This window comes from Apodemus sylvaticus, chromosome 16, assembly GCF_947179515.1.
Source record: "Apodemus sylvaticus chromosome 16, mApoSyl1.1, whole genome shotgun sequence".
Lineage (NCBI taxonomy): Eukaryota > Metazoa > Chordata > Mammalia > Rodentia > Muridae > Apodemus > Apodemus sylvaticus.
In genome coordinates, this window is record NC_067487.1 from 30158707 (window position 1) to 30170760 (window position 12054).

General features: G+C 43.1%; 1 protein-coding gene across 1 annotated transcript in view; it reads left to right on the top strand.

Annotated features, from left to right (window-relative positions):
* Cdh6 (cadherin 6) overlaps nt 1-12054 on the top strand; it is a 131780-nt gene that overhangs the window by 74354 nt on the left and 45372 nt on the right. The window contains exon 2 of the mRNA XM_052159941.1: nt 1752-2114. Coding sequence (XP_052015901.1) covers nt 1887-2114 — 228 coding nt within the window. The 5' untranslated portion in view covers nt 1752-1886. The remainder of the gene's footprint in view (nt 1-1751; nt 2115-12054) is intronic.

Here is a 12054-nt window from a genome sequence, read left to right on the forward strand (position 1 = left end):
GTGCTATGCAAGAACATATTCAAATCCACTGTATTCTTTTTTTTTTTTATCTGGGAAGCTTTGGCCAGATGTGGTGAGACGGGACTGTAATGCCTGCACTCTTTGGAATCTGAGGCAAGGGGACAGTGTAGGAAGGCAATAAGGCATTGTGGCCTTCACTGCATAAGCCATGGATCACAGTGGCCATCTTTGCCAAGAGTCTGGCCCTAGGAATTTAAAAAAAAATAGGTTGGTTTCTTGAAAATTAATATTTCCCATAAAAATAATTACTCATATTGTTTAATAGCTGATGTTTCTGAAAATCACACAATCAGCAGTCCTCACTGTGATACTGGGGTATGCTTAATGCATTTGTGAAAATCAGAAACTATTTGACCGATTTGATTGTCCATCGACACACAAGTGAAATCTAGAGATACAATTCAAGGGTTTCCTAGGGAAACTGGAATGTCGCTTACTTAACTCTTACATGTTTATTCTGGATAATCGAGAGGATGATCTATCCTTTCGGTTTCTAAAGAGTGCATGCACTAAGTATATCACAAACAGAAGTAAACTGATACATAAAAAGTACTGAGGTAGTCACAACAGACAGGGGTAAAGGTGCCATCAAATCAGGAACTCACAACCTCGGCTGTAGTTCCCAGCTGAGCTTTCCTCAGGGGGACTTCTCCCAGCTGAACGTCTAGCTTCCTGTTTCCACAATGGATACTTTGCTGGCTTGGGACAGACAACAGTCACCTAAGGTGGAAAGCAGGCTCACCTTTTAGCTCTCTCTAAGACACAATGCTTTTGCTCTTGGCCTGCTTTCTGGTATCTTCCCTCTGTCATAGTTCAGGAGACAACCTATCCCCAGACAAGGGATCTTGGGTGACATTCTGAGACAAGTAACTTTCTAGAGTCAAGTGTCTCAGTGAACTGAAACAGAGCGTGACAAGTGACTAACACAAAGTACATTGCAAGGTTCTGAAATATAAATTTTCTTTATTTTTTTTGTAGTGTAAATAGTTCTCATGGAGGGGTGTGATCAAAGTTTACAGAGTTTGGATTAAATACAAGCCTACTATCACCACTGTAATATATGATATATATGTAATATGATAATAGATATATATATATATCACTTCAGAAACTTCCCTCTATAAATCTGCATTTTGAAGAGAAGGCGTATGGTGTTTTCCAACCTTAGTTGACCTAGCCAATCCATTACAGCACATCTCCTCAGCCAAGAGTCTGCAGAATAAGTTCTGCCTCGCCTCACGCCTGGCACATCCCAGGTGCTCAGAATATTCCAGTGAAATTTCAAAATGATCCACTTGCGATTGAATTTAAATTGTCTATGGTATTCTTTGCCTTGGACTTGTTCATGGAGATAAATATGCAAATGGAATCAGAAACACAAACTCGTTTCCTCTAACCAGATCTCAGCCCACATATTCCAAAGCAAACGAGTAGTGAAATTATCCGTCCTGGCGCGGTGAACTCTAGCAAAGCTATTACTTAAAGTCGGATTTGCAAGAGATATAAAAGGAAAAACAGAAAGAGCAGTTCCTGCTGGGCATGTGCCTCCCATTCTGCACATCCCCTTCTGAGTACCTAAAAGACGGTTGTCCTCGTTTCAAAACTGATAGCTAACGTTTTTTGTTGTTATTTTCCCATTCAAATTTCTACGTTCTTGCTCCTGCCTATTTGCACTTACGCTGAATTTTAAGCATCTCTAAAAGTGCTTGATATGTTATTATTCTTTCCAGATACCCTCTGAAAAGCCAAGCAAAGAACATTAAGGAAGAACGGAGGAACGAGCCTGGATCTGGTGCAGTGAAAGAGGTGTATTACGGAGAGGGGAACTCAGACCCAGACACGCGCACGCCTGCCTTGCCATCAGCATGAGAACTTACCGGTACTTCTTGCTGCTCTTTTGGGTCGGCCAGCCCTACCCGACTTTCTCAAGCCCGTTATCTAAAAGGACTGGTGGCTTCCCAGCAAAGAGGAAGGCCCTGGAGCTCTCTGCAAACAGCAGGAATGAGCTGAGCCGGTCGAAAAGGAGTTGGATGTGGAATCAGTTCTTCCTCCTGGAGGAATACACGGGATCCGATTATCAGTACGTGGGCAAGGTAAGACTCCTTTGGGTGTTCTGACGGTCTAGGCTTAAAAGCCTGAAGAAATTATTGCTGGGAAATAGACAGGGGGAGTGTGAACCATTCCCCAGTACAGTAGGAATTGTTGCTTATCTGGTAAGACTTTTTTTTCCCTCCTCGCTTGAGTAGTTTCGGGATGAAAGTGTAGCAAGAAGCTGAGAAATGTTTGTAGTGTAACAGAGAGAGAATGCTCTGGTGGAAAGCGAACCGCCCACAACCCTCCGCAGAGGATTATCATAAAGCCTTTAATTTTTTTAACTTTAGCTGGAAAAATGGGGTGCGGCTAGCCTGTAAGGTGGGGTCTATTAAAAATAGGAATAGAATGGTCGTGCTGTGAGAAGAGCAAGTGCTTTTCTCATTTTGGAAGCACACGTTCCGAGCCTGAGTCACATTAACTGTTTCTTAGCTTTGCTTCTCCAGGCGCCCTTGGCGCTCAGAGCAAACAGTGCCTTTTCTTGGCAGAACTCAGCCGCGGGGTTAAAGGGAGCAGAGCCTGTTGCTGCAGGTGATGGCAGCTAGTCCTACCCCAGATAACTGGCAGAAGCCAGCATCTCCAATCCTTAGGATTTAACTGTAGCAAGGTTGATGAAAGATTCATGTCTCACAATGGTGCTACGTCTAGATAACATCTGACCATTTCATTGACTAGAAGGTAGAGTATGAGGCGGTCATCCTTCACCTGTCATGCCGAATGTCACCTAATTGTGTCATCAGCTGTCTTGCTGAAGAAAAATTTGACCTGAACAATAATGTACAAGACAAACCGGAGGCACCAGTTTATCACTTGTAGTGTCTGCATTTCATTAAATGGTGTGGATAAGAAAAAAATTGCCACACAGCTTTTAAACTGAGAATGAACATTAAAAATATAGATGATAAAGTGCCTTTGCCTATGATTGATTTTAAAACACCTTCATCAGGATATCAGGCAAATAGCATAAATTTTGCAGATTCCTGAGGCTGAATGTTCACATTTCAATCTGTGATCAAATATCCCTGAGTAACTCTGTGCAAACATTCTCCTTAAGTATTTACCACTATAAATGAAGGAGGCTTAGGTTGAGATAGCCAGGCAATGTTCCAGGGGGTGAATTATTAATGTGGAGCAAAGCAAAAGAGAAAATATCCAGAGACCTGGGGACAGTGACACTGATGCCCAAGGATCTTGTAAGCAACTTGCTTTGCACCTCACACCAGGCAGGACCCACAGGATACAGGCTTCCCTTGTGTGTTCTTCTCTTCCTCTGTGCAACTTGATGCTGCAGTGTTAATGGAGTAATAGGGTTTTTCTTTTAATCTTTAAAGCACTTTTACAATGCAAATAGCATTATTACCATAGAAGATTAAGCTTTAAAAAGCTCTTTGTCAAAATGATTGAAATCCCCTCCCCCGCATCTTTTCTCTTCCCAAATTGTGATACCATTTTATTTCAATAATACCACAGATTCTTGCCACCCAGGATAGTAGCAGCAGCAATGGGCCAAAATGCACAGGATTCAGTTTAACGCTTATAATGGTGGTGGGGAAAATAGCCATGGGGATAAGTTGCAAACAATGGATGCACAGGTCCACAGCTGCCTTGCTGAACCATCAGTTGCCAGGACCCTGCACTGGTCACGAGCCGTCCAGGCTTTGGCTCCTCCTGGTGGGAAGTGAAGCCTCACTCTCCTGCTGGAGTCAGTGAGACAGGCACCACTGGCCAATCCGCTTGAAATCTCTGAAACTGTTGGAAACCCGTTGTACATGCTCTGCCAATTCTATGCATAATGAAGTGCAATATTGAGTCTTATAACCCTGCAGAAGCAAAATACGGTCATCAGCAAATCTCGGCGGCTAAAATACATGGCAACTAATAGCAGGGCCGGTCCACAGCCTTCGGTCAGGCTTCCCCACACTGACTGGATCTGGACAGTCTACTGGCAACTCCATACAGTTCCCTTCCTCAGCCTTCACAGTCCTCTGCTTTTTCCTGTTGCCCTCCTCCTCCTTGGGGGTCATAGCACATAAGGAATGTTAGCTGGAGAAAAAAATATCGAAAGTGAGAACTGATGTTGTCCTCGCCCTGCGCTGGCCACTCCAGGGGACCTGAGCATCATTCCCATGCTGTCATCGAGATGGCTGTTTCTCAGTCCATCCCTGCAGAAGTGTGATACCAACAGACAACTAGTATTCGAATTAAAAGCAGAAGAAAGTAAGAAAAAAACAGAAGAAAGAGGCAAAGCTGCGGTGGTGGCTGTGGGTGGGACACAGCCTACCAGGTCAGTCTTGCCCGCCTTAAAGTAAGATCTCCAAAAGAAAGAAAAGAAGAGGAGAAGTAGAGTGGACCTTCACTGTGGTGACACATGTGGCAACTTTTAACTTCAATAACCTGGAAGAGAAGACAGCTGACGAGACTGTCCAGACGAATTGTGTCTGGACACCTTAGAAGGAAGGCTCAAGACTAGGGCAAAGGTTCCAAAGTTCTCCAGGGCCACAGGGCCATTTCTCAGGCTGGCAGAAAGAAATACTTAGTGCTCTCGTGTAGTAAATAGTCAGACTAAAATAACTCGATAAGAATTTCTTGTCTAAGAGCTCAATAACCCTTTGAAATGATAACACATATAAGTTAACAAAAACTGGTATTTTCATCTCATTCCTAATTGCCATGTCTTAGATGGCTTTGAACACATTTTCAAACAGGTTGGACTCCACTCCCCAGCTGTCCTATCCACTCTGAGGTCTACACTGTAGATGCTTCCTAGCCATTGAGGGGAAATCCAGGCACTGAGTATGACATCATCAAAAAGAACATAACGCCACCTTCTGTAAGATCGGTGAACTGCCTTGAGCTAGGAATGGCAAATTGATAGGCAGACAGATGGATGGCAGACATTGCTGTAAAGCTATGACATTCTACCATCTCCCCTGCTAAGTTGCCTGAAGCACCCAGACTACCTCTGGGAGCCATGGACTCTAGTTAGGTTGGTGTGTGAATCCACACAGAGCCTGTAAGTTAACCTTTAGTAGTGTGGCCAGTGCTCCAAACAATAATTACTCAGACCCTAGCACAGATTTGCCTAAAATTAGAGATGGATCCAATCCATGCAGGGAAGGACAGAAGCACAATGCTAAGCCATGGAGCTAAATGAACAAATGGTAAGTGTGCTGGCTGGTTCTGTGTGTCAGCTTGACACAGGCTGGAGTTAGCACAGAGAAAGGAGCTTCAGTTGGGGAAGTGCCTTCATGAGATCCAGCTGTGGGGCATTTTCTCAATTAGTGATCAAGGGTGAAGGGCCCCTTGTGGGCGGTGCCATCCCTGGGCTGGTATTCTTAGGTTCTATAAGAGAGCAGGCTGAGCAAGCCAGGGGAAGCAAGCCAGTAAGTAACATCCCTCCATGGCCTCTGCATCAGCTCCTGCTTCCTGACCTGCTTGAGTTCCAGTCCTGACTTCCTTTGTTGATGAACAGCTATGTGGATGTGTAAGCTGAATAAACCCTTTCCTCCCCAACTTGCTTCTTGGTCCTGATGTTTGTGCAGGAATAGAAACCCTGACTTAAAGGAGAACACTTTACCGAATAGACAAGGCATGTGCTTGTATTTGTGTTGGTCTGTTCAAAATAAGTCAAAGGGAGAGTTGGTGAAGGAAGGAAAACGTGAGGGTCAAAGTGGAGAGTGAAGGCGGCAGGGGTCACACAAGGTCACGAGAGCCAGCAGGGAAACCGAGCAAGGCTGGGGCTGTCATGGAGGGAGGTATAAGATCCACACTGGGACACGAAAGGGCAGCGGTGGCCCTTGTGTTCTTGTCCTCATGTTCTTTAGCCTCTTCCGCTGTGTTGTGTCCCTGAGGAGATTAACATAGACACAAGGATGAGCCAGAGCTGGAATCCACTTCTGGGAAAGCTTAAGATCAAGTAGCAGATACGGCTAGCAGGATGTGAAGGAGTGATTCCAGATGCTATGACAGTGTGACCTTCAGATAGACACATCGATAGACTGTGTTGATGGGGGTGCAATTTGGAGGTGGTTCAGCAAAGAAACATTCTTAAGACCTTGTTGGAAAGGCACTCTTGGTTCTCAACCTTCCTAACACTACAACCCCTGTGGAAGGGTCATTTGACCCCAAAGGGGTGGCGGCCCACAACTTGAGGACCACTTGAGTCCTTACTGAATCTGGCCTTCAGTTCCAGGAGATTCCCAGGTAAGCAGTGTGCAGATTAAAAGTTTGAGAACTGCTACTTTTAAAGACACCTTACCTGGGTCTCACCTCTCTGGAGACTCGGATTTAGTTGGTTTTTAATTAAGTACTAAATGATTCTGACATTGTTGTCAATTTCCAGAACCCTGGTGGCCCTAGAGGATACAATTGTCAGTCATGATAGCAAAACCATCATGTTCAGTGGTAAAGTGGAAAGAGTTTATTCAGCTTACCACTTTACAAAGATTTATGAGAAAATAAGGGAGTGGGGACAGCCGGGCTTTAAGGTTCCGCAGAGCCCCCCAGAAGATGTCTGAGCTCTATCTTCAAGGTAGAGCAAGCGTTGGCCATCAGTGCAGAGGGAGAATCGCCCAGCCCTCCAAGGTAATTGCCTGCAGACACGAAAAGGGCAAAAGTCACAAGTCCAAGAGTCCAAACTTTGAAGATTCAACAACCAAGAGAGCGAAAGTGGCACTCATGACCCAGAAAACACAAAGTGCATGCTTTCCTTCTGTTAGCAGACAAGCAGGGAGTATTTACCTTTATCCAGCATCCACTTGTATGATATCTGACTTATGCAAAATTAATAGGAAATGGGGAAGAAAGCATTTCTAACTTCCTTCCCAGAAACCCCCATACCCCCAGGACCAGCTTCACAGAATATAGCATTTCCCTGTCCATAGCTGGTATCCATTTGTGACTGTTTCACACCAGGAGGAAAAACAGAGCCATAGACAGAGGCTAGATTTTAAAGATGGAAGCACTTACTAGTCGAAGATGAAGGTTGTGGGGTGTTTAGCTTAGTTTAGTTTAGTCTTGTTTTGTTTTGTTTCATTTTTATCTCAGAATTTGGCCTACCTTTCTATGAGAGCCTCACGTCATTTTACACAGCCCATGCAAATCTCGTCCACTTGATCTTCTAGGCTATTCTTTAACCCCTCCCTCCATACAATGTCCACAAGAGATGGACTGCCAGAAGTATCTGAAGTACAGTTCCTCTTAGTAGCATGCCAGGAGGTCTACATCTATGGAATTTAGTGTGCTGTACTTTAGAAGTATTTTCTGTTACCGTTTGGAATATTAATGACAGTTTTTTTGGTGAAGGGAGGGGCTGATCAGCTGAGTATTTTAGTATCATGAAACTTTAGGTTCTACTTGAGGCCTTAATGGTCCTGATAGAGCTGTCTCTTGAGTCTTTAAGATTAATGTCTACCCAATTCCAGAAGCCATCCTTCTCCTGGTAATTAGACAGCAATGTTTTAACAACTCATAAAAATAAACACTCTCAGTCATATATACCTTAAAAATTAAGGAGGAGCAATTATTTGTTCCTATAATTATACGGTCCAAATGTAGTCAACACTTGAAGCAATACTTTACCGATATTTTAGGATGCTGGTATCTGTCATCCTGTGTTGATGCTGCTAGCAGGAACAGCATTAGCTCAAGAGGACACCTCCTGGCACTCACTCAATAGGTAACTCAGAGCATCGCCCAGACACTCGTTGCTTCAAACAGCAGCAGTGTCATCAAAATGAAGCCAGAGCTGGCGTTTTCAGAGCATCCCTGTGGCTCAGACTCTCTGCCCAGCACTAACTGTGTTACTTTCCTGGACCCTGGTGTGGTTGGTCCCCACCAGAACTCATGCCAAAGTTTGCCAATGGAATGATATTGAGAGCTTCTGGGGTCTCTTCTGGGGATTGGGTTGTGGCAAGTCTCACCTCGAAAGGGAATTAATGCAGCTCGTGGGAAGGTGAGTTAGCAACCACAAACACAAGCTCTCATTAATGTCTGTTGCCAATTTCCTTCCTCTTCCACACGTGGACACATGCCATTCCACTCTCCGCTGCAAGTTGAAGCGTCACAGGTCCTCACATCACAGGTCCTCACCAGAGCCTCACAGAGTCTCTGGTCATCTTTTCTTGACTTCCCCATCCCTCCAGGAATATAAGACAAATAACCTTCTTTTCTTTATAAGCTACCTAGTTTTAGGCATTCTATTACAGCATATGAAGTCAAACTAAGACTGATGTGTGCAATAACACTGACACATTGGTATTATTCATTGTTGTTATTGTTTTATACACAAGTCAGCCATAGCTCAAGGAAATCAAGCTTTCGGCTCAGGGTCTCACACTGGTAGGATCCTAGCAGTCAGAATCTACTGCTAGTATAAGGCAAAACCAGAACAGGGAAGTGGGAAGGAGTGGGTGGGAGAATAGGGGGAGGGAAGGGGGCTTACGTGACTTTCGGGGAGTGGGGGAAAAGAAAAGGGGAAATCATTTGAAATGTAAATAAAAATATATCGAATGAAATAAAAAAATATTTATAGAAAAAAAAGAACATAAAAAAAAGAATCTACTGCTAGACCACCAAAGTACATTATCCCTCCCTTTGCGAATGCTCACCTCTTCGCAGACCTATTTTAAAGTCTAAATGAAAAGAGTAAAAATAACAACTAAAAAAGAAAAAGAAAGAGAAAAGAACATGCCTTGGCATTCAGTGGTTTCTTAACTTGGTACCACCCTAAGAACTAACTATAAAATGAAGTATACAGAGAAAGGGCAGTAGTAAAGAGTACTTTTAAAGCACTAAAGTGCACACGCCTCTTTCTTGATGGGTCATTTCCGGAACACATCGGTAATATTTAAAATGGACACAGCATGGAGCATTTTACAGTTAGACACAATTAGTCATCTTTCTGGTCACTGTGATTCTGTTCTCAAGGTCTTTCCTTTCCCTTGATAACCTCTAAACTTCTGTTCTGGTTCAGTAGCCTGTGACAATCGTCCCTCTGACTCAGGGCAAGTGCCTTGGGCACATCTTTCTTCTCCGTCATTTAAATTTAATGCTCATCCATTTAGCATTTTTATACTCGGCTCGGTGTACTTACGATGGAGTGGCTGCACACACTCTCTCATTGATTACTCTTCAGGAGCTTTCCCGGGGTCACGTCCCAGCTGCCAATATCGGCAGCCATGACTTCCACTGCCCAGCAACTGATTTTACATTAGTAATAAAAAAAATTTTAAAAGCTTCAATCTGCTATTTGACTCTGAGAAACTGTCCTGGGTGGCAACAGTCCTCTGACTTTTAAACTCTCCTCTGTGCTTGGCAGCTCAGGTAGAGAGCAGAAAAGTTTCAATATGTGACCTTGACCGTGAACCCAAAGGCGACCGTTTAGCCGTGCTGGCTGCAGAACAAGCCAAGCAACACACAGAAAGCAAACAGAGATGCGGTCCCACTCCTCCAGCTCTCACTCCGATATGACAGGGAATCCCAGAGTTTCCTGTATGAATTCAATTTGCTGTTCAGAATGAAGGGATCAAGGGGAATGGAGGAGAGCTCAGATCCTTCTGCTGTAGCTATTTTACCTTTATGGTCCATACACTAAACAGCCAGAGGTCATTGGAGGTCACAGACGCCCCCACCCCACCCCTAACCCCTGGGCTCATAATGCAAACCCTCTGCCCTCTAATTGTAAACACTGAAAAGTATTTTTTTATTCATCGCCTTAACGTGCTACTGTTATTACAGCATGAAAATACTTTGCTTGCATCGGTTCATTTTCTGCCACACTGTGGGCCCTTCACACTAGATGGGAATATTAGTATGCAGAATGCCAACAGCTTAGCTTATGTTTCTTTTCAAATCAAAATTTCTAATTATGATTTTGAGTTTCATTTCAAATATCAAATAATGAATTCCTAGTGTAATCAGTTGTCAGTATATTCCTTAACAACTGTTTTGATGACACTGGTTTTCTTCATTTCCACTGACGAGAAGAGCCAGAGCCATGTGTACTCTAGTCAGAACTGCAAATTGGGAGTGTCTTCAGTTCTCTAGTGAAAAGTATATTCTAATCACCCTTTGCCAAAAGAAATGAACAGGTTTAGGTGAGAGAGGCTAGGCTTGGATTTCGGTGTGCCAGTGTAACTTTAAAGAGGATGATTTTTGTGTAAGTGTATACTGTGTGCCCAATCACCATTTACATGCAGTACTGATGATGGCCAAAAGAGGGCATCGGATCTTCTGAAGCTGAAGTTAGAGATGGTTGTGAGCCATCACGTGTGTGCTGGGAATTGAACCTAGGTCCTCTGCAAAGGCAGCCTGAGCCCTTACCTGCTGAGCCTTCTCTCCAGCCCCTTAACTGCCACTATTACTAAGTAAGGAAAAGGAACAGTTTCTCTCAAAAGCCAATGTAGGAAATCAAGTTGGAATCACATACTAGAATAAGGGAGAAAAAGCCACATAACAAAACTCTTTTCAGGAAAGATACAGGTTCTTTCAATTGGTGTGTGTGTGTGTGTGTGTGTGCACACGCGTGTGCAGAGAGAAACATTTAAGAATATTAAAATATGTATATGTGTAAAGTGTACCAATAAGTATTGTAGATGAATTGGTATGTTTCAAAAAACTTGAAAAGATTTCTGGGAATGTGGCTAGAATAAATGATACTTTGGATGCAGGATTTAATGCAGACCAAAAGAAATGGTTGATTAGAGGTAAGGAAGCAGTTGAAAAAGATAACTCCACTGTAGCATCTTACAAATAAATTTGAGGTGAGAACTATTTCAACTCATCCAACGTCATCCCATGTCAGCCTTTCACCAGTACGTGTGAATGCTGCACTCTGACTGAGGCTGAGCCCAGCTGCATCACTGATTATGTGTTCAATGCAGACCATGGTATTTAACCTCCTCCTGGTCCCTTATTCTCTCAACTGTTAAACGACAGGAATAACAAAATAATTGAGGTGAGGATTAAGTAAATCTGACACTGAAAGACTTGGGAAGGACTGGGCACATCCTATTTACTAATAAGGGCTTCAGGGGGGATCACTACACCTACCTTCCATGAACAGGCCAAATAAGAACAAAGAGAAACAAAAGTGGTGCCCAGGGCTCTCCTGGGGGTCAAATCCCATGGGCGAGGCTGTGTGACAACATGAAGTTTGCGGGGGATGCTTTTCCAGAGGAGACTTAAATATACGTACATCTGACCTTAGAGGACACCAAGGACAGGCCACAATGTGATTCCACCGAAGTGTTACTTGGGGAAATGATGAGTTCACTGAGCTTACAGGACAATGAGTGACCCCACCGCACTGCAGTAGTCTGACTATAGCATGGAGTTCACCATGCTAAAAATGCCATAGAACCTGGCCCTTAAGGATACTTATAATTTGATTCAAAATCCATCAGTTTACATTGTCACTCTGAGTTTCCATTATTTCATTTGTTATGAAACATTAAGACATGTCCAGACCTTCTTTCTTATAAGTATAAATGTTTAAGGCATCCAATCCCTGAAAAAAAATGATTCCCACACTTGAAGTATAATAATGTAGATTAGGTTTTTATATATTGTAATCTACTTATTATTGAACCAGAGTTTGATTGTGAAAACTTGATGTTGATTTAATCTTTTAATTATCTGGATGTTTCATTTTCTTAAGGGTAAAATAACTGATGCCTGTGTAAGATGAACTTTGACCTTAAATTTATGTCAAGCGCTCCATACTCAGCCACAGGATAGCTCTCTCAATTCTATCTCAGATATTGGATTTATACTTTTGAAACTTATATCTTTGTAAACTCTGCAAAGCCTCAGACTGAACAGCTTATTAATTTTTCTGTTCCCAGTGGTATGTAGCACAGATCTGTATATTGGAGAAAGCCAAATATTAGTTGAATTAAACTATGATGTCCCCAAAAGATAAAAAATCCACCATGTTCTCTC